Here is a 27,329-nt window from a genome sequence, read left to right as displayed (position 1 = left end):
GGTATTGACCTTGTGCACCCTGGCTAGTAGATATGGATACTAGTACAAGCAAGCCCAGGATAGTCCTAAGGAGGGAAGGATAAAGAGATCAGAGAGAAGGGTAGTTAACACTAAAAAGAACCATCTGGAAAAGGACTTTAAAAATCAGATATTACTCAGGAGAGTTATGTCATTTGAAACTAGAGAAAGCAGCATCTTACTGCCAAGCTTTCTTGGGCCATAAGAGGATTCTGACCCTTCAATTCCTTTACCATTTTACAGCAAGAAGTGTGAACTGAAGGTACAAGAACCCACAGAGCATGCAAAGCATTGCAGAGCCAAATGTCTGGGGTGGGATTCCATGCTATGTAGGGCTTGGCCTTGCAGCTCACAATATATATATATTTACTCTCATTTTCTTTGCTGCTAGCATATTCTGTGATCATTCCCCACACACATTTTGGGAACTCCAAGCCTTCCCATTATCTCCTCTCCCTTTTGAAACCCTTTCACTACGCAGCTCCAAAAATCTGCATCCTGCAACCTAGTCCAGGCAGAGGTGTTTGTTTATGGACCTCCCTTGACTTTCCATGGAAAACAGGGGAGTTTTTGCTTGACAGAACAACTCTGTTATTCAAGAATATGCCTGGAGTTAAAAAGGTTAAGATTAGAGAAGTGTCTGACAAGTCTTCGGTAAAATAATGTGTTAATCCTAACTATCTTACACCCTTTACCATCTTCTCCTCCTGTATCCTTTATTTTTCCAGTTCACTCCTATTTAACATTCAAACCCTGTCTCATTTCTCTTTTGCCCTTTAATGTAATTTTTGACCCCAGATTTTTTGCACCTTACAAAGCTGTAAGAGAGGTGACTTGTAGTAATTGCATTGCAGTAGCTGAGAAGGGTCAGATATGCCTGAGCTTTCACTCCAGCAGTGATGGTGATGAGTCATCCCATAACTTCAGACTCCAAACTGTTTTCCATGTTTAAGTGCCTGTTGAGTAGGAGAGGTTGTGCTTACTTCTCAGGGCTAGTTTGGGGGGTTAGTGCTTGAAGGTATTGAAGTGTGCCACAAGCCTTGTTAAGCATTGCTTACTATGTTTCTTACGGGGCATGTACAACCTTGGGATGTTTTTATGAGACTCAGATCTGCTGCAAAACAACCAATCTTTAAAAAAAGACAGTGCTGAATGAAAGCTATGCAGAGCTGTCTGTCACATGAGGGAGGGGTAGCACACACCCGCCTTGATTAGCAAACTCAGTACCTGCTCACCTTGGCACTGCCATGAAAATTAACACCAGGGCCTCTCTTTCTTCTGTTCTAGATCCTGGCGCTCCTGTGAAACTGCCTTGTATGCCAGTTAAACTGTCACCTCCACTACCTCCAAAGAAAGTCATGATTTGCATGCCTTTAGGGGGGCCAGACCTCTCCTCTCTCTCATCCTATTCCACGCAGAAGAGCTCCCAGCAGCCTTTGACTCAGCACCATCACACTGTCCTGCCATCCCAGTTAGCAGCTCACCAGCACCAGCTCCAGTACGGCAGCCACAGCCAGCACCTGCCTTCTGGATCCAGCACGTTGCCCATACACCCTTCAGGGTGCCGGATGATAGAGGAACTGAACAAAACACTAGCCATGACCATGCAAAGACTAGAAAGGTAATGGATCAACTTTTAAAATTATGTATTAATGTGCACTGTTTTCCTCCTAGCCTCAATGTCAATATTAACATCGGAGTCATGTTGACAGTTCTGGAATCAAGCCCCTTCTCTGGGGATCTAGCACCTTCAGAGCAGAGTCGTTGTTGGAGGAACAGAGACAAGCTTTTCCAGGCTTGTTAGAGAACTGTGTGGCAGAAAGATGAAAAAGACCAAATTTCCTGAGCCTTTGCCCTATCCTTGCTAGGTTACACTGCTAGTGTAGAAAAGGCTAAGAGAACATGTCTGGTTTGCAGTATATACTGTAGAGTATATAACTGCACAGCTCCAGTTATGTGGAGGATTGCTTAGAAAAAGAAAAAAAAAAAGCAAGTAAAGGAAATGAAAGATTCAGAAAAGAGCATTAAAACCAAACGTGCCACTCAACCAGGACATCTGATTAGAATTACCAATTAGCTCAAAACAACCTTTAAGAACTTTGTACAAGTCATTTAGCAGGGCTTTAATACACTATTTAAATTATTTCAGTTACTTTAAATTAAGTATTTAACCCTTTCCACAGCAGCTCCCTTCTTATTCATTTGCATCTGGAGGAAGGTTGTACATTTAATCAGAAGAGCCTTACCCACCTTGGGGCTGTTTTTCATTACTGTCACTTGTGAGCATCTCTGAATGCTGTTTCAAGTGGTCTGAATAAGAGAAGCATGTTGCATAAATGCAAGCTGTCCTCATAGACTACTAGATCAGCAAGCTTTGGAAAAATTATTTTGACTTTTAGATGAAAATTGAGCAAGTTGCAGAATAGAGAAGATAGTCCAAAAATGACATTCTATTTAGTTACAAGTTTAGCTTTGTAACCAGCTTGTTCTAGGCACATCAGATCATCCTTCTGTTATACAGGAAGCTAAAATATTTGGTCTGACTGACAAAATGCCTAATGACTTGCCCCAATATCTCTTTGTGATAACATTACCTTCATTATATTGCACAGTTAAAAGGATTTCTATTAGAGATGGCAGATTCTCCTTGCTGCCACTAAAAATAGAGGAACAGAGAGTGTCCTCCTCTGTCAGCTTATTTCACTTCCAGGATCTCTGCAGTTAGATCAAGGGGGCTAATGCTTCTGCAGCCTGACAAAATTCTCTGCTGGGGGAAAACTATAAGGACAGTGGTGGAGATCCTGTTCCCATCAATAAAAGAACTGTAGCAGAAGGATTAGAAAGAGCATCTACAAACCATCCTGTGCCCAGTGACCACCTAGTTACTCTCACAATGCTAGCAGGGCTGGTCAGATGCATATGCATCAACCCAGAGCATGGTGCACTGAGTGCAGAGGATAGAAGTGTCTCCCAGAGGCTCCTTTGTGGCAGCTCTGCTAATGCCATCTCCAGCACAGGTTGGATATTGACCTTACAGTCTGGCTCACATTGTGTGCAAAAGGCACAGTGAAATCTCTCAGAGTATGACTTCACTGTGGCATCTGTTGCCCCACAGCAACAAATGCTCCAATTTCTAGGCATCTATCAACTTTACGTCTGCAAGTATGCTTAACTGATTTAAAGGTTATGTTGTTTGGTTTTAACTATTAATTTGAATTCAAAGCTGTACTGCTTGTTAATAATGTAATAAGAGAGGATTCATGCCTTAATATGATGCAGTTGCATCCCTCTGCAGAAGAGAGTAAAAAAGGTTGTGGCACTGATATTTCACATTAAAAATTAAAATGAATCCTAGTTCATGATATTGCAGTTGGTTTTTCGTAGCCTTTTGGGGTGATGAACTGTTATTTCATTCATGAAATAAAGTATTGAGTACTTCAGTTATTCACCTTGTCAAAACAAATCAATAATGTTTCTATTCACAGGAGAGAAAATAGGAAATGACTGTTTCCTCTACTACAGCAATTGTTATTTCATAGTATTGATAGACATTTGCTTTTCTAAGCAAGACTGTGGCCTGTGCAGATTTTTAAGATACACACATCTAACTTGGGAGATTAGTTGTACCAAATACTGCTTTTTTCTAATGCTTCTGACAGTACTTCTTTTCCCTTAATTGCATAAACTCTGGATGGAACCCAATGGAAATCATATTTCAATATCTCTCATTGGACATTTCAGCCCAGAAATATTGAAAGCCTTTTAAAACTGCACAGATCCTAGATCTACTTTCTTCTTTTTAAAATTCAGTAATGTGCTCCCTTCTGTTGCATGCATGAGATAGACAGTGACATCCAGAGCTTTACTGTTCCTTCTGAGATAACACACTACTGGGTCACTGCTCTTGGGCCAACAATCTTGAGGCATTTGTTTTTGCTGATCAGTCTTCATCTTGAAACAGTCCTACATGATAGAATAATAGCCTTTCTACTCCATTTAATACAGATTCCAAGTCTGGTGATTTGGGGGATTATTGTCTTTAATAAAGGAGAATCTCAAAGACAAATACAGATTAGTATCCTGCTCTCCATTTATTTAGTTGTTTCCTATATTAATTATTTTCTCTTCCCTGTGTCTGGTTTTTTGTTCCTGATAGAGTAGAATCTCAACTCTGTTAAATTCCATTGATACACACACCAATTCCACATTTTGTCTGCTAAACTGATCTTATACTTCATAATCTTTCCTTCAACCAGGACTGTGAGTGTGACAGGATGAAAGAAAGAGTGAAACACCCCCTTCTAGCAATCTGGATGGGTTTTTTTTTTTTTTTTCTTTTTCTTTTTTTTTTTTTTGCAGATGGGGTCTCTGGAATTCAGATAGCCTAGCAGCATCTGAAGAACAATATTTGATTTGCCAATGCACTACAGTTTTGGCCAAAGAAAAATGAGCTGTCTCTCTGTACCAGAAAGAAAGCCAGAAGTTATTTTGCTGTGTTTGACCTTGAGAAAGCTACTGAGCTTCTCTTCCTCTAGCTGCTTAAAACTGCAGTTAATTCCCAGATCTTTTATTCAGTTTTATTGCAGACACTATAGAGCATTAGGTTCATTTGCACACTTAAGACTTTTGATTCCAAAAAAAATCTGGTACTTAAAACATCTATTTGTAAACTATTCTTAGAAGGGAAATCTATCATTTGTTGTAATACGATTATTAAGACATCATTTGCACTGCCAGCGTGCCTTCGTTTTCCCTGATAAATTACCAGATTTGTGATAGATTAAGAAGAAACAGAAAGAAGTGTGATTTCCATGTAACCTTTTTTCTGCAACCTCTGTTGGTAATTTTTACCTACTGCAAACAACTTTCAGCTTCAACCCAAAGTATATGTGTTCAGCATAAATCATAGAGTCATGGAATCATAGAATGGCCTGGGCTGGAAAGGACCACAACGATCATCTAGTTTCAACCCCACTGCTATGTGCAAGGTCGCCAATTCTGGCATCATTTTTTACCAATCTGTGATGCATTTTAAGAGATACTGAAGCTCCATTAATTTCTGCAACCAGCATCCACCAAAAGCTTGATCCTCCTGACTGAACTGAAATTGAGAGGAAGGACCGTACCCAAAAGGATCTCAGCAAAATGTAGCAATAGGGGAAGCTTTAGAAAGCCTCTTATGCCATTGTAATATGCCTTTAACTCCAACTTAGTAGTTTCTTGACCTGAAGCCCATGGAATTCCTCATCTGACTGGTAAGACAAGAAATGATTTCAATTACTCTGTGGAATGTTGTAAATAGGAGCTGACTCAGTGCATATACTGAGGAGCTCTTAAGTGTCTGTATCTCACCCTGGACTGGAATTGAATCCATGACAGAGAAGCAGAAAATTGTGCTGTCCAAAAGACAGTTTGTGAGACCATTTCCTCTGGGACATACAGTTCAGCTTCAGACTGTACGTTCACAGAATGAAATGCATTTAATATTCCTGACAGTGTCTTGTAAATCTTATAAAATGTATTTGATTCAGAAAACTTTTATCTTCCATAAAGCTCGTCAAAATAAGTGCTTTTTGTCTAAACTTCAGTATTACCTAAGGAAAGAAACACACAATATTTATACCTCTGCCCTCCTTCTCTCTGTCTCTCACATATACCCAAACAGTATAAATGTACATACAGTCATTTGAATTTTTGTTTTAACTGATAAGTACAGGACAGTGTCCCACGGATCAGAACATGCTGGTAAGAGTGAAACTCTTTATTCCAGATCTAAGAGACTGTGATGACAGAGTTGAAGCATGTGCTTTTTCCCTAGATTTTACAGGAGACATTTCACTTTTTTTTCTATTTACATTTTTTTTCTGTAACATGAGCCACTTATACACCTAAATTCTGGTTTTTCATGAATATCTTTTCCCACCAGGCATTCAAGGCCAGGCTGGATGTGGCTCTGGGCAGCCTGGGCTGGTGGTTGGAGACCCTGCACATAGTAGGGGTTGAAACTAGATGATCATTGTGGTCCTTTTCAACCCAGGCCATTCTATGATTCTGTGATTCACTAGAAATATTGGAAGCTGTAGTAATGTAACATTTTTGCCATTTTGATCACATAAAAATGATACAACAATAAGTGCATAGTCAGCTATGAATTATTCAAATCTATGCATTAAGATACATTTATCTTTTTAAAACAAGTACGTGCTTAGTTATGGCTCTGTTCTCTAATTTTGTGGCAAAAGATGAAGCTGATTTAAAATGGACAGTTTGAAACAACAGTGTGCTTTTCAACAAATAATGATGAAAAATGTGGTGGTGTAGACCACCTGACTATGGTTTTTTTGGCTAATGACCAGAGGAATTTATATGCAGTGAAGTTACACAGTGACCTTGGTTCATCTTTCTTAAGCATACTGCAATAATGCATGTAATTCACAAGCTTTGCTTAGACAGCTGACTTAGTCAAAATGATGTGAAGAAGGCCGAGTTTAGTCAAGAAAAACACAAAACATTAGGAAAAATGAGGGACTTAAAATAGAAAATAGTTTTAGCAAGAAAATGGATGATTCAGAAAAATTACAATGAGATGAGTAGACTTCTATTTCTAGAGCAGTAGTTCAAATAAAGCTCTAGTTTGGTAGTTTGTAAATCTTGTTTCCATTTGATACCTGCTTGGTAACCTACATTGGTGAGCCATTTGGTATCTGCTGCCCTATGCACATATGGATGAATCCGTAACCTACATACATCCTTCACAGAGCAGTGAAGCATCAAATGCTCCTGGGTGCTGAACTATTTTCTGCTGCTTTCATTTGTGTTTCCAGAAGGGACTTAGCCAACATGCACTTATTCTCTGTGAATGTATTGTTTTCAAATCAGGTGAATTAATGATTCAGTGGTTGTGGTCACCATTATTTTAGCAATATTAATAGAATTTCTCTATTCTAGTTTCTCTTGAAAATCCAGGCTTCTGAATTTCCTGCTTTTCTTCTTTAAAGAGCTACAAAAAAATGGGTTACATAGCAAAATTATTTTTCAAATGAAATTAGTAAATTGAATTTTTTTTAAATGTAGCACTACCTTGGGAGTTAATATTTTTAAAGGCTGTAATGCATTTGTGTGTCATTAGGAGAATTCACCTGGTGAGTTCTAATATTACTGCTGCATTGAAAATATCTTAGGTCAAACTTACTGAAGTCTAACACAAATTCACAAGCCAGCTTTTTGTGAGTTTTACATGCATTTTGGTGTGAAACATAGAATATTACTAAGAAAATGGAGTTCCTCTTTTCCATCCAGTAAAGCTATTCTTGGTTAGTCTGTGATAATAAATGTTGCAATTAACAAAACGATTCCTTAGAAACTGAACGCAATGATAACAACATGGTACGGTTTACTCACAGGATCTGAAGCCTTTTATTCTCCTTAATCCCTAAGCTCATTGTGCCCTAGCATTATGTACCCAAAAGTACATTTTTATAACATTCTCTGAGATGTTATTTGGCAGCCACTTGAGAGTCTACGTTAAATTCAGATTAGAAAAAAAGAGAAATGTTTCAAGTTGACTTCACTGAAAATCATTTAAAGAGAAAAATACAACTTTTTTTTTTTTTCAAGATGCGGAATGCCTCTTGTACTCTGAGTAGTACTGAAGAGAACTGAGGCTTCTTAGCACTTGGTAAGGTCACTCCCAAATTTGAGTGCTTCAAGTGCAGCTTGGCCAGCACATTTGATTTCACTCTTGAATTCTTGTGCAAAGTAAAATGAGAATTTGATGCAAAGAGAGTGTCCAACAGGCACATGTTCGTCACCTTTCATGCACTTGTTGTCTCAGCTGGGACTTGGGAGGGAGAACAGTTTCTCCCCAGTCAGGAATGAACTTCAGCAGACATCACCAGGGGGAAGTTTTTCACTCAGAGAGGTGACACACTGTAACAGGTTGCCCAAGGAGGTTGTGGATGCCCCATCCCGGGATACATTCAAGGCCAGGCTGGATGTGGCTCTGGGCAGCCTGGTCTGGTGGTTGGCGATCCTGCACGTAGCAGAGGGTTTGAAACTAGATGATCATTGTGGTCCTTTTCAACCCAGGCCTTTCTATGACTCTATGATTTTGTGATTCTATGATCATTTTTGCCTACGGATCTCTCATTCTCATTTCACGATAGAAAAGCAACATGAGTGATGTTTGACTTCAGTCTTCAACTCTTCATGTTCCTATTTCACTACTTGTATTAGTGTGATCCTTGTTGAAGGACACTGAAATCAGCACATAGGCAGAGCTAAATAGTAGATATTTCTGTTCTAGTTTCTTCTCAAAAAGGGATGCAAGACCATTACTAAAAGCAGTGAGAGAAGCAACCCAGTCTTCCATTGCACTGTTTCCTTTTAGTTTATTTATTTGTTTTTCTTTCCCAACAGCTCTGGTTTACACACAGGTGACAATGTTACAAAAACAGGACCTGGAGGCCTTCCAGACATGAGACAAGTGCCAACTGTTGTGATCGAATGCGATGACAATAAAGAAAATGTGCCTCATGAAGCTGACTATGAAGATTCTTCCTGTCTCTACCCAAGACAGGAAGAGGAGGAAGAGGAAGACGAAGATGAGGATAACTCGTTATTTACAAGTTAGATGCATTCCATTTTTCCTTTCTCATTTAATGAAGTTTTCCTCTGAATTCTCGATACACAAAGGAAACTCGCGGCCTGCGAATTTTCTTTCTTGACCATGGCTTTTGCTTTTCTCAGGGCTTGACTACATGGGGATATTTTGTAAATTAATCGAAAATAATGAGGAGTATGAATTTAAACATGGATTACCCTAATCCATGTGAATCCCTGTATGTGTAGTTCTCATACAGAATTCAAATGACCCTTTTTGTTTTATCTTAGTTTACTTTCAAACTGACTTTCAGACTCACTATTCCAAGTGTCAGTAGTATAGAGAAGCACTGACTTTGGCTTAAGTCAAGATCATCTCAGCAGGGTTACAAAAGTGCCACAGATAGATAATCAGATCTTATGAGCATTGTCAGTATTAAATCACATCAAAATCAGAAGTTCGCACATGCTTCTAGAGGGATCATAACCAGAGAATAAAACCCCTAAATGCAGTCCAAAGATTAGAGGAAATAGTCTTGAAATTTCTATACAGGAAGATATGAATAAAAAGTGGGAGAGGGAGGATCTTATTTTTCTTCCTAGCAGCACACCTACTTAAAAAGCCTGTAGTGTGCAATTTAGATTATGATGGTAGAGAGAATTGTGCAGATGATTGGTATACAGATGCTCTGTTCTGCACAAGAATGCAGCACAGTTCTGCTTTCCACTCTGATGCATTTTACTTTGCAAACAATGTGAGAGTATGTGTGGGAGTAAGTTGGTTTGTGTTTAGATCTCAGTTTTTTTCTCTGTTCTGTTTTTGTTCTTTAGTTTTTTTAATCTATAAACCTGAACTCTTGACTTGATCCTACGTAACAGAGAAAATGAATCTGATTTTACCATACAATGTTTTTGCATGAAGATAACTTATTTTTCTGGAGTTATTTCATATTTGCATCATCGTTAATCAAACTGGGAATCAAATTTATATACCCCGTGCTAACTATCTAACTGCTGTGGGCAGTTCTATACTGGCTTACACTCTGTTGAGGTGCTTGTATCAGCACAACATGAATATAAAATGCCACTGCTGGATTATGTGTGATTTTATTCCAGTTTACTGTGGTCCATAGTACTGGCAAATTGGGCTCAGATATGAATAGGTTAATTGACAGCTGTATTGCAACTACAGTTTGGAGGGACTTTTGCCCCGTTTCTGACCTAAGGGAAAAACAGCCGTCTGGGTGTGCCATCATAGGGCTCTCATGAAGATGAGATACCTTACTTTGTGGTGACACAAAGGACGTCTTGCCATCCTGCAGTTTGAGCTGAAGTTTCAGGCCATTTAATTTTTTTTCTCCTGAAAACCAATAGCAGTATAATCACAGCATTTTTAAAGCACACACAAGTTTCTAAAACAGGCATATTTCATCATCTCAGAATCTTACCTTACCTTGCAAGTGAAATGAGAGTCTTTTGTCTTAAATGAAGAAGCAAAGCAGAAGTGCATTATCTGGCATTCTCCTGACAAAGTCTAAAACCTCTTAGGGGCTTGCGGTCTGCTTGTGCCTCTCTACCCTGCTCAGTCTCCTTTGGGTGCAAACCAAGGGAAGCAAGCTTGTGCCATGGAAGACCACTGATTTTCACCCTGTCTTTGCCACTGTGAGTGCCTGAGAAGCAGAATCAGCTAATGTACTTAAAGGTCTATTCCACTTCTCATAGACTTGATTTTTTTTTCATGCTAACTTGGATGTCTTGGTGTTACACTGCGAGAGAGAGTTGCCTCTCTCTTTCCACACGCTGTAGCTCTGCTGCCCTCTCAGAGGTTTAATTATTCATTCCATTATGAATTCCAGAACACTACAGATGCTTCTAGAAATTATGAAACAAGCCTTTATTCTCTGTTCCCCTCTGCGGAGCAATATTCGTTTTCCTGTGTAACTACAAAATTCATCCTTTCTGTATTATGGCATGAATTGAGGCTAACTGAGAACCAGATGTTAATTGATGCCCCTTTTCCCACAGTCCATACAGTGTAAATAAGAATGTAGCACCCTCCCTTGCCTGCCACTTCCTTGCCTGTTGTATGCTGGAATGAAATGATGACAGCTCTTTTGGCAGAGCCTCTCCTCTCTCCCACAGGTTCCCTGGCAATGAAGGTCTGCAGAAAGGACTCTTTAGCAATCAAACTCAGCAACAGGCCTTCCAAGCGAGAGTTGGAGGAAAAGAACATCCTCCCTATGCAGACTGATGAGGAGAGACTCGAACTTAGGCAGCAGATTGGGACAAAGTTAACAAGGTAGGAGATTAATTTTTTTGTAGCTCTTGCTTTTGGAAATATGTGGTGGGACACACCTTTTTTCTATATTCTGCAAAAATCTGAGATCTGTTTGTTCACAATATGCAAGAGGAAAAGCCATGGGAAAAAAGAAAAAGGCTGTAAGAATTAAAGCTGCTTTACTGTAACATTCCATACAGAGATTTCATTTTCCAGGTGTATAGTACAGGATCTTTGGTTATATAAGTACGTGCATGAACTACGTGGGTTTGGTTGTTTTCAGCGCACTGCTGGGGTTAGTTTAGCTTTGATAACATTTTGGATTGTAGCTATAGGTGCCATTTGATAATCTATTATTTTGATCAAGGGACAGAGGCATAACTTTCTCAGCTGACTGAGTCTCCATTGAGAAGGCAAGTCTTCTTCTCTTCCAAAATACTTTCATCCTTCAGTATTTTTTGTTGTGTCAGGCTTGAACAGATTTGCTTTCGTACACTCTTTCTTCTTTATAACAGCATTTATTCACCAGCTGTTCTGTTTTTCTGTATTGTATGGAACATAGAGGGGTACCCATTAATGAAAAATTCCATCAAGGATTAGTAAAGCAAGGTCAGGTAGGAATGTCTATGAACTTCCTGTGCTCCAGCCATAATTTCTGCAGTTGATCTAACACTCGGTTGATCAGCTCGGTTGTATGTAGAGCCAGTGAGTGCTATTGGTTGCCTTCTGGTTTAACCAAGAAATTCACAAGGAGGACAGCCAGTTTTCTATTGGCTTTTTTTCTTTTTTTCTTTTTTCTTTTTTTTTAATGGGGTAGAGAAGTATTGTTTTTATTGCAGGGATGCAGGACTCGTTTATCCATTCTTTGGAATAAACTAACCACATTGTTCCAGTCCATCTCTGAAAGTCTTTCTTTGTGCTGAATCTCACTTAGCTTTCTCCAAAACCTGTCTAACTCTTCAGTATTTTTGTGAAGAGCTACAACAGTGGTGACCAAAGATGGTGCTGCACTGTTGATGGGCACCAAAATTGTTCAATCCAGTTTTTGTTCAGCTTAATACCTTGTTAAATGGATGTGAAGCTGATGGTCCAAAAGATCAATGCAGGATAACAAGGTCCCAGTCTTGGTCTTACATAATTAATTTTGAACCCTTTGGGGTGAGTGAGGACTTGAAATTTTTATCTTAAGTGAATCTTGATCTGTATCACTTGACCCTATAATGACATTAAATGGCATTTCTTCTGTGCTGCCCATTTGCCTAAATTATTTGTGTTTCTTAAAAGTTTTACTGCTCTGTCTAATGAAGGTAAATAGTGTAACTTGCAAATGTTGACTGTAGCTCACTGTGCTCCAGGTGATTTTTTATTATAAATATTTTATCTTTTATCTCTTCAAAGCATGCTTTTTTCAACATGAAGTATGTTTCTTCAGCATGTGTCTTTTTAACACAGGGAAGCTTATTTTGGCAATACCCAGAACCCTTCCTGTGTAAGCCACCCAATTCTCACAATGTCATTGTTTTTTCCCCAAGTGCATTTGTACTATTATCTGTGCTTATTCAGAGTTTGCGGTATAGTGCTTGAGTTTGTCTTGTAGCATGACTTAGAAGTAATCACATATGCTTCCAATAATTAAAATTGTGTATATACAAACAAAAAAATAGCTGAGCTATTGCTGGTTCATTCTTATTTGTTACCTGTGTAATATCACTGAAATTGGTAGAATTCCAGTAGCCTTATCTGGAAAAATATACTTTTCACTCTGACCTTTTAATGACAAGTGTTTACCATTCAGTATCTCAACTTTTTGAATAATCAAGAAATAAAAGGAGAAAACCACTTTTCTCTAATATGCAAAAAAACACAGATGTCTCAGCATCTAAAAGAAGGGTACATATCTTAACAGTGCCTTTATCTAAATGTGATGTATCAGTGTATACAGGCTGACAAATATTAGATTGAAATAGAGGGAATATTTAAATTTGGACAATATTTCTTTACATCCAGACTTCATTACTCCATCTGTCTTTTGCCATTGCTTAGTAATTGTCCCACAGTAATGCAAATGCCAAGCAAAATTAAAGTGGTGAAGCATTTATAGTCCTTAGAGAAGATGTGAGATGCAGAATATAATTGCAGATGGCAATTTTGGATTTCAGAGGGATTTGTGCTATTCTACCAATGGTCCTCTATGGTTTAAAATAACCAGCCAATGAAATTACATATGCTACTTACAGAAGTAAAAAATGCAAAATAAAAACTTCAGCAAATAGTTATTGTTGTCTGTAATGGATCAAATAATTTTCAGCAAGAGGCTGATTAGGGTACTTCAGTATTTATGCATAATCCTCACAGTATTTAGTTTAGAAGAGCTCATTAGCTGTACCATTTGGTAAATCAAGATTTAGTACTATAAAGAGAATGTTATTTTAAAAGAAGCTTATAGACTGGCATATTGAGAGATTGACCACTGGCATACTGCATTGGACCAAAATCACCCCAACTATTGTCCAGCCTTGTTAGAGTTGCACCAAGAACCAACTTGACTCAGAGCTTTTTGATCGTATCTTATTTAAAAGTAGCAGAAAGTAGCAGTGGCTGCAGAAAAAATTTATGATTTTACTATTGCATCTGCCAGCTGGTAGAGAGACTCCCAAGCTGGCTTAACCACGTAGCTGTTTCCCAAGTTAGCAAAATAGTGTCCTGGCTAATATTGGGCCAGTTGCAAGGATGAGGCTGCAGAGGCTGCATCTTGCAGCAGAATATGGCCCACTACACATCTGAGTATTAGCTTAGTCATGAGACAAATTTGGACTGTTGTGGCCTACTAGGCTAACATTTCACTTGTGGTTCAATGTCTAGTTAGAGGTCTGTAACTAGTGGTGTTCTCCAGGGAGCAGTGCTGGATCCAGTCTTGTTCAGTGACCTGGATGCTGATGATACAAAGCTGGGAGGAGTAACTGACACGCCAGAAGTCTGTGCTGCCATTCAGCAAGACCTGGACAGATTGAAGAGCTGGGCAGAGTCCACTGATGAAATTCAACAAGAGCAAGTGTAGGCTCCTGGGGAGGGATAACCACATACATCAGTACAAGTTAGAGGCTGACCTCCTGGAGAGCAGCTCTGCAGAGAAGGACCTGGGTGTCCTGATGGATAACAGGTTGGCCATGAGCCAGCAGTGTGCCCTTGTGGCCATGAAGGCCAATGGTATCCTGGGGTGCATTGAAGAGCATGGTTAGCAGATCAAGGGAGGTAATCCTCCTCTTCTACTCTGTCCTGATGAGCCTCTGGAGTACCGTGTCCAGTTCTGGTTCCCCTGTTCAAAAAGGACAGGGATCTCCTAGAAAGAGTCCAGCAGAGGCTGACAAAGATGATCAGTGGCCTGGAGCATCTCCCATAGGAGGAAAGGCTTGGAGACCTGGCACTCTTCAGTCTGTAGAAGAGAAGGCTGAGAAGAGATCTCATAACTGTTTATAAGTATGTAAAGTGCAAGAGACAAGTTGACGGGGTGCAGTGGTGTGCAGCAATAGAACAAGAGGCAACGGACAGAAACTGTAACACAGGCAGTTCTGTACTAACACAAGGAAGAAGTTGTTTACTGTCAGAGTGACAGAGCACTGGGACAGGCTGCCCAGAGAGGTTGTAGAGTCTTTCTCTGGAGATATTCAAGACCCATCTGGACACCTAACTGTGTGACCTACTGTAGGGAACCTGCTTTAGCAGGGAGTTGGTCTTGATGGTCTCTAAAGGTCCCTTCCAACCCCTACAATTCTGTGATTCTATGATTCATGTTAATGTATTGTTTCACTGATTTATATCCTGTTTCAAGGCTCAGAAAAGGCAGGCTCAAGCAAAAATTGATCTTACTGCAAAACATACCTGTACCATAGACTGTTTTCTGGCAGTCAGCAACTGCAGCAACTAATTAGAAGACCTTCTCTTCTAAACAAACCAGAATGGATTCCTCCAAAATGTGACACTTAACTATGCATCCAGAAGCAAAAATAGTGAATTAAGTTGCAGAACCACATGACTTGGGGATAGGAAGCGAATGCTAGAGACCATGTTCTTGGCTGTTAAAAACCCTTATAGTTCCATTAACTTCTATTCTGAAATGCAGACCATCTGCACAAATAAATCTTTAAGTGGGTATAATTTTCTTTTTGCTCTGCCTGCTGAGGTTCTCCCAGTCTCCTCCTCCATTTCATCCCTCTGGTGCTTGCATATCTTCACAAGCTACACAAGAAGTGCATATAAGTGGCCATAAGCTAGAAAGAAAAATAGAAGGTAAAACAAGGCCCTGAATATTAGCAAGCAGAGGGAGAAGTCCAATTTCTGCCTTCTGACTGTCATTCTGGCTGTCTAACATTCAGAGAAGCACCGGTTCCCCAGTCATTCAGGTTAGAGCAGGATGGAGGAACTGAACTTTGCTTTCAGTGGAAATCAGTGAGAGGACTGATGTATTTCTGGGCTATGATCGCAAAATCAGGATACAGATAGGAACTGGAACTGATCTTGGAGGGACTCTTGGTACAGTGACAAAGACATGGCCTGTCAGGAGCCTCTGGCAAGGAGGAGGTCCAGCACTGATAGGCAGTGTACAGCAGTGCTGCGTGTCTCCAGAGATTGTGTGACTATCCCCTTCCACCAAGACAAGTGTTCCAGTGCCAGTCCCTGCATTTCTCTTTTCCCAAGAAATCATAGTGGTGATTTTAAGAGATCACACAAGCTTCTTCTGTCGATGTATTATTTAGTAAGCACAAAAGCCCTTTAGAGAAAATGTGTCTGTATATTTCTTTATAGTTATACACTGCTCCAGACTTTTCTGAGGACTCTGTGTTCCCTTGATCTGGTAAGACCTTGTTTCTTTGCATGTCTTTCACAACACCTCTGCCATACCTTGAGACATGTGTCTTTAGACTAGGGGCAATCTGTCATTCATCCTATAAGAGAGACTGTCTAAAACTGTAGCAAAAAGGCTCATCAGCAGTTAGATACAAGAGTCTTGAAACTGAGATTTTGGTCCACTGCTTTTGAAGAATGCATGGCATTGTTCTTATCTGCTCTCACTGAATTGCTTCCCTCATGGCTTTTCAAACCTCCTGGAATAAGGTCAAACAATTATACAAAAGATCTGATAATATAGAATATTATGCTTGACTTTGCCTAACAGTAAGAATCGGTGTTAAGGGACCTTGTTGTTTCTCGATACAGTCTTTATCTCATCAGTGTCATGTCTATCTCATCATATATACTCCTGCCCACCTTAGGGTGCAGGACAGGTTGACTGCAAGTCACAAGCAGGGAAGATTAAAGGCTACCCAGGTGAGCAGAGTGTGTCAGGAGACTGCTGCTGATCATCAGCAGATGCCTCAGGCAATCCAGTAAGATTTTGCATTCTGCGCTGTGCTACTGCCAAGAGCTGTCAGTTGTTGGAGTCATATTTAACCATATCGCCTGTGAAAGCAAAGAGAGATGGAGTAGGGATGCAGCCTTCTGCACATTAACAAAAATAATTAATTTAGAAACAAATAAATAAGAAAGTATCTTCTTGAAGTTTCCTGACATTACCTTTTGCCTCTTCTATGACTTTGATTGATGGACATCCAATTCCTGAGCCCTGTGAGTGTGTTACTGTGTATGTTTTTTTGGCTTTAAGGCAGTGAGTCAGTGGCAAGCCACGCTGACAGATATACAGTAGTGCACTGCGCTGTTTATTGTAGAGCCTTAGATTTATGCACTCTTTAATACATGATGGGATGCTATCCCTACAACAGCAAGTGGAAAATATTGATCTGAAGCAATATAAATAACATATTGCAAGTATCACAAGACGAAGAATAGGAAGTAGGAAGATAGATCAGAGAGACTGTCTCTTTATGCATCTGGCTGTAAATATGTACATATGAAATATAGACATACCTGCCAGATGTGTATATTGTCCCATTGATGCTTTGGTAATAGTTGGAAGATGTCTGTGACTTAAAAATGTAGTGTGAAAAGTCATACATCTTTGTTATGGAGTGGCAAGTTTGACAGATGATGGTTGCCTACCATCTTGATCAGAAAAGTAATTTAATCTCCACACTCTCCAATCAATACTATGTCTTCCCCAGGTGTGCTGAAAAACACTGCCTAGAAACAAATCCTGAGACGAAATGGACTTGGTGAATTGCCACACACATAAAAAATTGCCATCGATTTTAAGTGTCATGTGGCTGCTGTGAGGTTTCTGCACTTGCTCACATCAGCTGTCAGTTATCTTTGTGTCTCTCTGCATGAGGGTGAGTGTGCAGGAAAAAGAGCATTGCGGAATGTTTGTAAACAGAAGAACCATACAGAAAAGTAGAAAATTTAGGCAATATGAGTACAGGATATCTTCTTCAGAGTCACAGTGAAGCTGACAGAGATATTACCAATGTTAAAGGAAGAGCTGATCTGCAAAGGTAGTTGGATCATTTTCTTTACTTGTCTTCAAAATTTCTTTCCATCTTAAACATAATGCTCGTGGAAGACAGTCCAGTTCTGTCCCGTCCATATGCTGTGTCAGGTGTCAGCAGGCAGAGCAGGACTCTCCTCCCGTGCTGGGGGTGTGCTGGCATGGCTGCTCTAAGTTTGCCTCCTGATTCTCGTTTCTCACATCAACAGATGTTTCAGACAAAAAAAAAAATACATCTGAGCTTTGAGAGCAGTGTGTTGCCATGTGGAGGAAATGCTGAGACTGGCAGTGGTACACGGCCATGGCAGGGCACAGGCCACTCCGTAGCACCACAGTCACGTCTCCCTTGGATGCTGGACTGTAAGGTACCTGGCCTCTGGAAATGCACAACAGTTCTTTCAGAACCCTGAGGGGAATGAATAATCCAAAGAGATCTTTTTATTTATCAAAATATTCTGTGGTGAAGAGACTCGGCTCTTTCAAGCAATTAATTATTTAGACTGTGTTGCAGTCCCATTGAGGGGAGGCTTTTTTCAGCCAGCTGATGGAAACGAGATGGCCCCTGTTAGGGCTGAATCTCCTAACCGCTGTTCATCCAGCGCTGTGGAGAGCATTTTGTTTCCTCTTCAACTCAGAGTCATTTAGGGATAGAAAGAGTGGACAGACAGTAGGATTAAGCTTTATTCACAGGCCTCCTTTTGTTGGGTAACATGAAATAATTTCTTCCTAATTACCTCTGACGTCTACAATTCTCACATTTATTGTTAGCTTTCACTAATGAGAGAAAAACAAGTGCCTAAAGCAAGAGCTCATCCCTAACCTCGAACTGCAGCGTGTGTTGTGTGTTGCTTGCCTCTTCATACATCAGGTGCTGGGGATAAATCACATGGAAAATGGGATTGTGGTAAACAAGCTCATCTGAATCCTGGATTAGAGGGGAGGATCGACAGCGCTAGATGCATGAATGGGAGTGACTGGAAAAAGCTGCAGAGGCCTGAGCCTGGGTTTTAGCTGCATTGGTAGCCAGGGAAAATGGTGGTTATGTACCCTTCTATTAAACTTTGTGAGGAAGCCGAACCAAGAAGGTATCTAAATTGGCCTTAGCACCAGACGAAGGCAGCAAAAACAGGTGATTATGTATGGGCAACGAATTTAAAATGAGTTACCATTACACATTTGCGCTTAACACCTGGAGTAAATACAGCTGAACGGATATCAGTCCTATGTAGGGCTATGGATGAGATAAACTCTCAACACCCTTGTCAGCCCTGTTTTCTATTATTGTTATCCTGGTGAGCTGTGTTGCTCTGAAAGGAAAAGTGGCCTTGTAGTTAAAATGCTCTGGAAGGGCTGTGTCTTCTACAGTCTTTCTAACCTAAGAGACTGAAAGATACATACACACATGTACATAAGTATGTTTAAGGTATTCTGAAGTCTCCAAATGTACATATGTACCTATGAACTTTGGAAAAAATCTACTAGTTGACAAACTCTCATTGATAGCAAGTTTGGTGTGCTTTCAAAAAAAAAAGCACCAAGGTATCAGGATCTTTTTAGACATCTAATTCTGTCTCAGTAAAACAAGGATCCTCATTTCTGAATATGTTTCAGACTTGTCTCTATCTATCAGCAGTTTTCATAGGTAGCATCCATCATGGAAAAACACAAGTCTAACATCACAAATGATTCTATTACTGTTGTTTTGGTGTATGAGTTCAAACCATAAACAATAGGAATTTGCTTCATCTGAGTAATTTATGATTATGATTTGCTATGGCAAAAGGTCAGTGGAGCAATCTGGAGAGGAAAAGGTGATGCTGTCACCACAAAACACATCACCCTTACATGCTCCCTTGCCTATGGGATGAACGGTGTCCTTGACCCATGATCTTGATGGGCCTCGGCAGTGTGACCTCTCCTTTGTTGCAGCTCCAACTCAGGATGAGATGAATCCCTGTCACCACCAGTTTTGCTCAGCCAGGGCCTTCTATCTATAAAAGTTCTGCAGACTGGATTCAGTCTGGCTGGTTGTAGTCTCTCCTTGGGCAGATGTGTCTCTTCACATTAGAAGGTGGGGCACCAAATGTGCAGACACAATTTATGTTACCATAGAGGAGAAGACATGCTGAGAAGAGAAATCTCTTAATGGTAGGCAACAAGCAGCAGGAAGCAGCATTGGAATGCAAGGTCTCCCCAGAGGCACCCAGGTGGCCACTGGGGAAAAATGGACAGTATTTGTTCAGCATCAGAATTATCATTTCGGTCAGAGTTGTTGCCAGTCCGGGAAGGTATTTGTTATTCCTGGGATCTCTCACTACTCCTATTCCCTGCTCTCATAGAAGCAGTACAAGTCACTGTTTTTTCATCACAGCAGCTGTTTCTCCCATCTTTTCTCTGCAGAATCTAAACCAGAATGCATTAGTTACAATTTCCTCTTCAGACTTTCCATCCACTTCAGCCCCCTAATTCTTCCTACAGTCTGTATTCAAAATCTAACTTATTCTGACAACAAATATATTTAGTCTACCTTTGTTTCCTTTGCAAATTCAATGGGGTGTGGTATCCTTCATTTCCTGTCCTGAATTGATTGTAGTGTCACTTTTAGTTGTCAAATCACTGTCAGCCTTTACCTCAGAGGAAGCCACATTTCCCTGCCAGGCAAAATTATTCATGGTGATATATAGTGTGTATATAATATAATGAAAGCTTGTGGCAGTAACAAGGAAATAGCTTATGTCAGTAATAGAAATCATCTTTTATTTCTCCAGTAAACAAAAGGCCATGTAGAGTCCACACAGTGCTCTCTTGACTGAAAGTATGACAAATATTAATAAAAATTGAACCAAACTAGGAAGTAATTTCAAGATGTTATGTTCTGGCTTTAGAAAGATTTTTTTTTTTTCTTTTGCTGTTTAATGCTAACAAAAATGGGACGGCCTAGCTGGGAGTTGCACATGCAGTGCAGATGTGGGCCTGGTGCCTTCCACCACCAAGCACCTGTGAGAAAAGCCAGGCTTTGTCCTCTTCCATGTGCCCAGTAAGCAGCTACAGCAGCTAAGAAAACTCAGACCCCTCTCTCCTTAACGTTGATCAAAAGCATTTCTTTCTGTCTGTCCTGGGATGTGGGGTTCCCTGGCCTCTCCCCAGTCCTGAGAGCCTGATGCCAATGTCTTTCCTGTACTGGGAAGACAACGGGAGGACGCAGGAAACCATACCCAGATTCTGGAGTTACTGTTTGTATTTCTCCCCTTGTTATATCCTATTTGACAATACATGTGCAGGAGATTAACATTGGTAACCCACTTTAAGGAGCTAGGCACATAAAACCAATTTTTCATCTGGACTCCAATCTTTTAAAAGCTTTTTTAAACATCTTTTAAAAGCTTTTACAAGCTTTTAAATATACATGTGCTTATGTATGTGTACTGTGGTTATTACTGTGAGCACAAGCTGAACTGCTGGATGCATGGTCATGTCTACATGCAGAAACATGGGGATTCCATACTCGGCTTTTTGTATGTGAGTAAATAGAAATAAGTTGGAACAACTGACCGTGTTGTTAATAGAATTTAATGTTATATATATATGTGTGTTTTATATGAGATTAAATGTCTTTTGGACAAATGGACCAATGTCAAGAAAATTAATTAATTAATTAGTTTATCATGCACACCTGGTGCAAAGTTTGAACTTTGCATGCTTTCCCTAATATATAGTCTTAACATAAGGATCACTTGGAAATGAAGAAACTTTTTGCATACATGCAGGAAATCTCCAACTGGTCTTCTAAAGGTAAGTGCAGATGAGAATTATGCTCATATTTCAGTGCAGTGGAATTCAAAGCCACTTTGCAGACCATATGTGGGGATTAAAGTAAATTCTTTAGCCTCAGACTCGATCATGTAAAATTACTGTTTATGTTAATAACATTAAAGAAGAGGAAGTGTTCTCAATTTCAGTAGAACACATCGATGTATCTCTAAGTATGCTATCTTTAATATTCATTGTTCACCCTTCTGATGAATAATTTGCAAAACCAGCAAACTACAGCAAAAGCATATTTTAGCACCATGGTAAATTCAGCCACATGGTTCTTCACTGACATCCCTGAATTCAGAAGGCAGAACACTGATGGCTAATGAGTAATTAATAAAATAAGCATTTAATATATTGTATTTGCTAAATGAGCAAGCATCTGTAATGCAAGGCTGGACGATTTATCCTGCAGAGTATACAAGTTCTTTGGTGCTCTGGAAAGGTCTTCACAATTCGTTTTGTTGCAGTAATCAAGACAGAAATCATCTTTCTTCCCTGTAATCAACTGTCTTTGATATAAAAGCAAGCCGTGCAAGCAGCAGACCCTGATCTCAAACAGCAGAGGCTGCAAAGATGCCAGACCATTCCTTCAGCAGGGAACACCACTCAAACAAGTCTCTCTTCTTCATGTGCACAGGGCCAGGTGATGATGCTACCAGTGGGGAGGCAGAGGCAGCATGTTTAGGAACCCTTGTCGTCTGGTGGGTTGGCAGATGGCAGTTTAGTTGCACCTGGACCTTGTTGGGGAGCATCCCAGGTGATGCAAACTTCAAGTAAATGCTGTCTTCAGGAGGTCTTTGCAGAAGCTGCAGGGAAAGGTTCTGGGCCATCTGCCATGAAAGTTTTTTCATGGCCCAATCGGCTGGTCCACCTCCAGCTAAGCCCAAAGCAGTGTAAGCAATGAGCATTTGGACTATTTGGCTGTTCTGGGAAATGGGATCACCTGAATTGTGATCTCTGCCTTTCCTAAAGCATTCTCTGTTCCAGTGTAAGGAATTCCCCATCCTCATATCCAGGTTTTGGCTGTAAAAGGAGACAGCCTGCCAGGCAGGAGTCATTTTGTTTGGAGTCAGGCTTACAGCTAGGTTCAACTTATCTCATCTGCACATCACTCTCAAGGCTGAAAGTTCAGTTCCTTCTTGAATGCTCTCCCCAAGACATTCTCCAGCTGCTCCAAAAACCTCCTTTTCTCCTCTTAGACAAACAGGTGCCTGATGTCCCAGGGGCTAAACCATCCCAGAAAATCCCTCCCTTTCCTGTTCCTGACCCTTTGCTGTCTCCCTTAACCCTTTTCTCTTTCAGGTAGTCATATATTCTGAGATAAATATTGTAGTTTATAATACTCCACCATCAATTTCATCTTCTCTTGTAGACCAGTGAATAGTCTAATATACTACTGCAGATAAGAACAGCTGCCAGTATTTTACACTGCACTAATTCTATTGCATTCAGGGCCCCATCATGTTTTCTAATGTAATATGACAGCTGAAAGGATGCTCTGCAGCAGTGAAAATGTCTGATTTTTGCCTCCAAAATCTACCATGTGTGGCACATTTTCAGGGGGTACTTTTATTCCCCTTTCCCTTGACTAATTCTTCTGTTCTAAGTATTTATTCTGTCTTATTTCTCCTCAAAGTTTAGTAGTGCTAGTATATCCACCTCCACCCTCCAGTTCAAGGCACTGTGGAGTACTTGACCTCTGTCTAAAGGATTCTAGAGCAGATGTAAAGAGAGCAATGAGGAAATGCAAGTCATCAGTGGAGGAATGAGAGTCATGCCAGCTCTCTTGTCTCAGCTTCCTCACTCATTGTTGCAAAGCTGACTGCCTCAAATTTGGTTGTACCACCTGCCTTTCATTGTATCTTGCCTTTCTCCGAGTTCTGTTTCTTTGTAACTTGACATTTCATGTTTTAAGAATTAAGGCCAGCGTTAGAACTTTTAAGAGAAGGAAGGGTCCAAGAAACCTGCTTAATATTCAAGGATCGCTTCCTCAAAGCTCAGGAATGGCAAAAATGCCAGGAAGCCTGCATGGATAAATGAGGAGCTCCTGGCCAAATTCAAACACAAAGCAGAAGCATACAGAAGGTGGAGGCACTGTCCAATCATGCAGGGATGAATTTAGGAAAGTTAAAGCCGAAATGGAATTAAATTTGTTTGAAGATGTCAAAAGATACGTTAAATTTGTTCAAATAATGTCAAAATTAATGCCATAGTCTACAAAGAGAAGGCTAGGGAAAATGTGGGACCACTGTTTAATGAGGCAGGAGACCTAATGACACAGGTCATGGAAAAGGATGAGGTGCTTAATGCCTTCTCCTCCTGTCTTTACTAGCAAAGCTTGCCTTCAGGAGTCCCAGGTCTGAGACACAAGTGGAAAATCTGGAGCAAGGAAAATGTATGCTAGTGGAAGAAGTCAGTTCAGGGAATACTTAAGCAAACTGGACATGTTTAAGCCCTAAAAGGGTCCACTTACAAGTGCTGGAAGCTGGCTGATGGTATTGCAAGGCTATTCTCAATCATCTTTTAAACAAGCAGGGTGACCAAGAGAAGTTCCCAAAGACTGGAAGTAAACATACCTCCTATCTCTAGGATGACCCAGAGAACTACAGGCCTGTCAACCTCACCTCATTTTCCAGGAAAGCGATGGAATCACTAATCCTGGAAACCATTTCCAGGCACATGGAAGACCAGGATGTCATCAAGAGCAGTCAGCATGGAATCACTGTGGAGAAGTTGTGCTTGACCAACTTGATAAACTTTTATGATGAATTGACTGGCCTTGGCAAGTTTGTCTGCTGCACAAAACTGGGAGGAGTGACAGCTACTGCATAGGTTCATGCTGTCATCCAGAGGGCACTGGACAAGCTGGAGAAATGGGCTGACAGGAGCTACATAAAGTTCAACAAGAAGTGCCAAGTAGTGTACCTAGGGAGGAACAGCCACTGCATGCTGGCGAACACGTAGCCAGAGAGCAGCCTGACAGGGAAGTACCTGGTGGTCATGGTGAACAACAAATTGAAGGTGAGCCAGCAACACGTCCTTGCTGGAGGATAACAGTATAGTTAGGAGTAACAGTTAGGAGGAGTGTTTCTAGCAGGTTGATGAGGTGATCCTTGCCCTCTCCTCCTGAGACCACAGCTGTACTACTGTGCCCAGATCTGGGCGCTCCAGTAAAACAGAGACAGGGAGCTCCTGGATGGATTCTAAAAAAGGGCCACTAAATGATTGTGCAGGGGAACATTTCACATTTGAGAAAGAGGAGGTGCTGTTAGTCTTGGAGAAGAAGAGTCCTTATCGTGTATAAATCCCTGAGAATGCAAAGAGGATGGAGCGAAGACTCTTCTCAGTGGTGCCCAGTGCCAGGAAAAGAGGCAACAGTCACCAATCAAAACACAGAAGATTTTATCTGAACATCAAGAAACTCTTTTTTATTGTGATGGAAACTGTATAGTGGCAAAAGTTTCTAGAGCTGATTGTGCAGTCTTCTCCCTCAAAGTTATTAATAAGCCATCTGATCTTGGTCTCAGGCAACATGTTCTGGGCGGTCCTGCATGAACAGGGCCTTTAACCCTAACCATTCAGTGATCACATGATAGTGTAAGGCATCAGAAAAAGCTGCACAAGTCTTCAGAGTGTTGGCAACATCTTAGCTTCTTGAAGTGTACAGGATTGTTGGCTGATTTTCATCTGCCTGTGGCAGTGCAGTCAAATTCTGTCTCAGACCTTCCCAAATTCTTAGTCTCTGCCCTCTCCCCCACTCTAAGGTTACTGTATGTCTCATGAAACTATTCCAGTACAATTTCTTACAATGTTTTATTCTGCTTTAGGTTATTCCACAATGGCTGTGCCAACACAGACAATTTAGTCAGGTCACAAGCTCTGACAAATGTCTTACTATCACATGCAGACAGTAAAAGTCTCCAGCTCACTTCAGTTACAAGAGAGTATTGGGTTAGCTATGAAGACCAAAGTCCTCATGCTTTGCTGTGTGGAAAAAATGACCAGAACTCAGTTTCTGAACAAGAACATCTCACAGACACATTGTGTTTGCATGGAAATCGACTCCAGATGCTCAACTTCTAACAAACATTTCCCTCAGCCCTGCATTTCCCCATACTCTCAGTCCTTTCCTGCCATTGCAAATTCTCATTTTCAAATTCTTTGTATATTTTACAGATTTTCCTTTTTTTTTTTTTTTTTTTTTTAGCTTTTCTGACTATCCAAAGCAGAATTTTGAAACGAAAAGGTAATCTGCTTCCAAACTTTCTGTTCCAGAGATAACAAACAGCAATTTATTGCTCTATCTCTGTTTGGGAAAAAGAGATTGTTGCTCTCAGAAATGTCCCAGGCAGCCTGCAGTGCTGCTGTCTGTTATCTTTAGAACAGCAAAGATCTCCAATAGTGCAGAATAAAGTAATGTTCTAATATATCTAATAGGAAGTAGGACGGAGAAATGTATTTGATACACATTTTGCCACTAACACTGTTCAAACCAATCTGACACTGTAGTAATTGTGAGACATTTTTCCCTCCTTTCTTAGCAGCTGGTGTTCATTAGCTGGGCTATGCAGAGCACCACTGTTGCCAAGCAGGAGCAAAGTTGTTATTAGCACAAGATAACCTCCAGTCATGAAAGTGGGCTTAACACCCAATAAACTATAAGGTACAGATGTGAATTTAGTATGCTTGTAAAGCAGAAAGCAAGTCCGCATGGCCTTGGCCCACAGAGGCTGGAAGAAGGGGCTGAGCTCAATGCCAATGCATGAGAGACTGCGCATTTTAATGATGAAGTCAAGCAAAACTAGGAAGCAGACACTGTGTCTGTTTGCACAGACCATCCTGGGCAGTGCGTTTTAATACCAATCTGCAGCCTTTTACAGCAGTAAGTGCAGTCTCCAGTTTTACCAACATTTTGTGTATCAGTACGCGTTCAGAAGGGATTTTATCTGGGTAACTGTGCCAGTTCTACTCAGCCCCCTCTCCTTGCCTTCAGCTGGGGATGCAGGAAACAAGACAGTGACACAAAAACAGTGCACTGGATGCCTAGGACAGAATTTTATCAGTTCTGGCATCTCTAGTCATCTGAGTGTGCCCTGCAGAGAAATCTAGGCCTCTCCTATGGACCTGTCAGCAGCCACAAACAGGCATACTTTGCTTAACTGACATACAAAGCACTCTAAATAATAACCTTCTTTAGCCCTTCTGCCTGAATGCTGGCTAAATAAGTTATTTGGATCAGTAAGGAGCTCAAAAAAACAATGGCTTATTTAAGACAGGAATGAGCTTCTCTCCCATGTTATATCAAGAAGAGGTAACTGGTTGTTTCTTCAACTTTGTTCTAATTAAACAGAAAGAAAAAAAAAAAAGAAAAAAAAAGGAAGAAAGAAGGCTACTGCTCTCCCCTCAGCAGCTATAATGTGATAGTGAAGCAGTTTTTTACTTTGATAGAGTGTCTCAGGAAGCTGGGTAATATGTGTACACACACCTGATCTTAGTTGGAAAACTGACACTGGAGAAACTTCAGTGGGCATTGAACCAATCCCTTGAAACTTCAGGGGAAAAATGTAAAAGCACTGTGCATAAAAAGAAGAAAGACTGCAGCCTATTCAGCATATCACATGCATCCCCCTGGAAATGTTTTGGTTCCTGTGTTTGATTCCGTTTGTTTTGAAGTAAAGAGTATCTGCCTGGAAAGAGGATCTGTGTTACTTTGGAGATTATTGATTCCTGCTGCTAATTCCTTATTCAGTGTAATAAGCTTCTTTATAACATTCCATTTGTTTTTCTGTGGAAATACTTATGAAGCAACAAAAAAGGATTATCACTTTGTGGTCCAAATTTAGCCTCAGGGTAATTATACGCATCTCAGTAATTGCAAGAGAATAAAATGCAGATGGAACAAGACTTCTCCCAAGAAAAAAAATGTCTTGTCATCATGCTTTTAGGCCAGATTTAAATGTAAAGATGGTGATATAAGTCTGATTAGATAGTGTCTGATACCTTGTCAAAATCACAGCCATGCAGTTTCCTAAAGTGTGTGTTTTTAAAGGGTAGACAGGTGAACAATGTCTCTTTTTTTTTTTTTAAACCAGCCATTCTTGGTATCTTCTGCCTTGGGTGCAGTTTGTTTTCACTGATGTTTCAGGAGATGCTGCCATTTAAATATACACATATATA

The 27,329-nt window shown here is 40.4% G+C and overlaps 1 protein-coding gene across 1 annotated transcript in view; it reads left to right on the top strand.

Annotated features, from left to right (window-relative positions):
* PHACTR1 (phosphatase and actin regulator 1) overlaps window positions 1-27,329 on the top strand; it is a 275,348-nt gene that overhangs the window by 219,151 nt on the left and 28,868 nt on the right. Inside the window, exons 6-8 of the mRNA XM_085220191.1 lie at window positions 1,306-1,639; window positions 8,437-8,645; window positions 10,762-10,918. Coding sequence (XP_085076317.1) covers window positions 1,306-1,639; window positions 8,437-8,645; window positions 10,762-10,918 — 700 coding nt within the window. The remainder of the gene's footprint in view (window positions 1-1,305; window positions 1,640-8,436; window positions 8,646-10,761; window positions 10,919-27,329) is intronic.

Source organism: Meleagris gallopavo, chromosome 3 (assembly GCF_905368555.1).
Source record: "Meleagris gallopavo chromosome 3, MGAL_WU_HG_1.1, whole genome shotgun sequence".
Lineage (NCBI taxonomy): Eukaryota > Metazoa > Chordata > Aves > Galliformes > Phasianidae > Meleagris > Meleagris gallopavo.
This window is presented reverse-complemented; position numbering and strand designations above follow the sequence as displayed.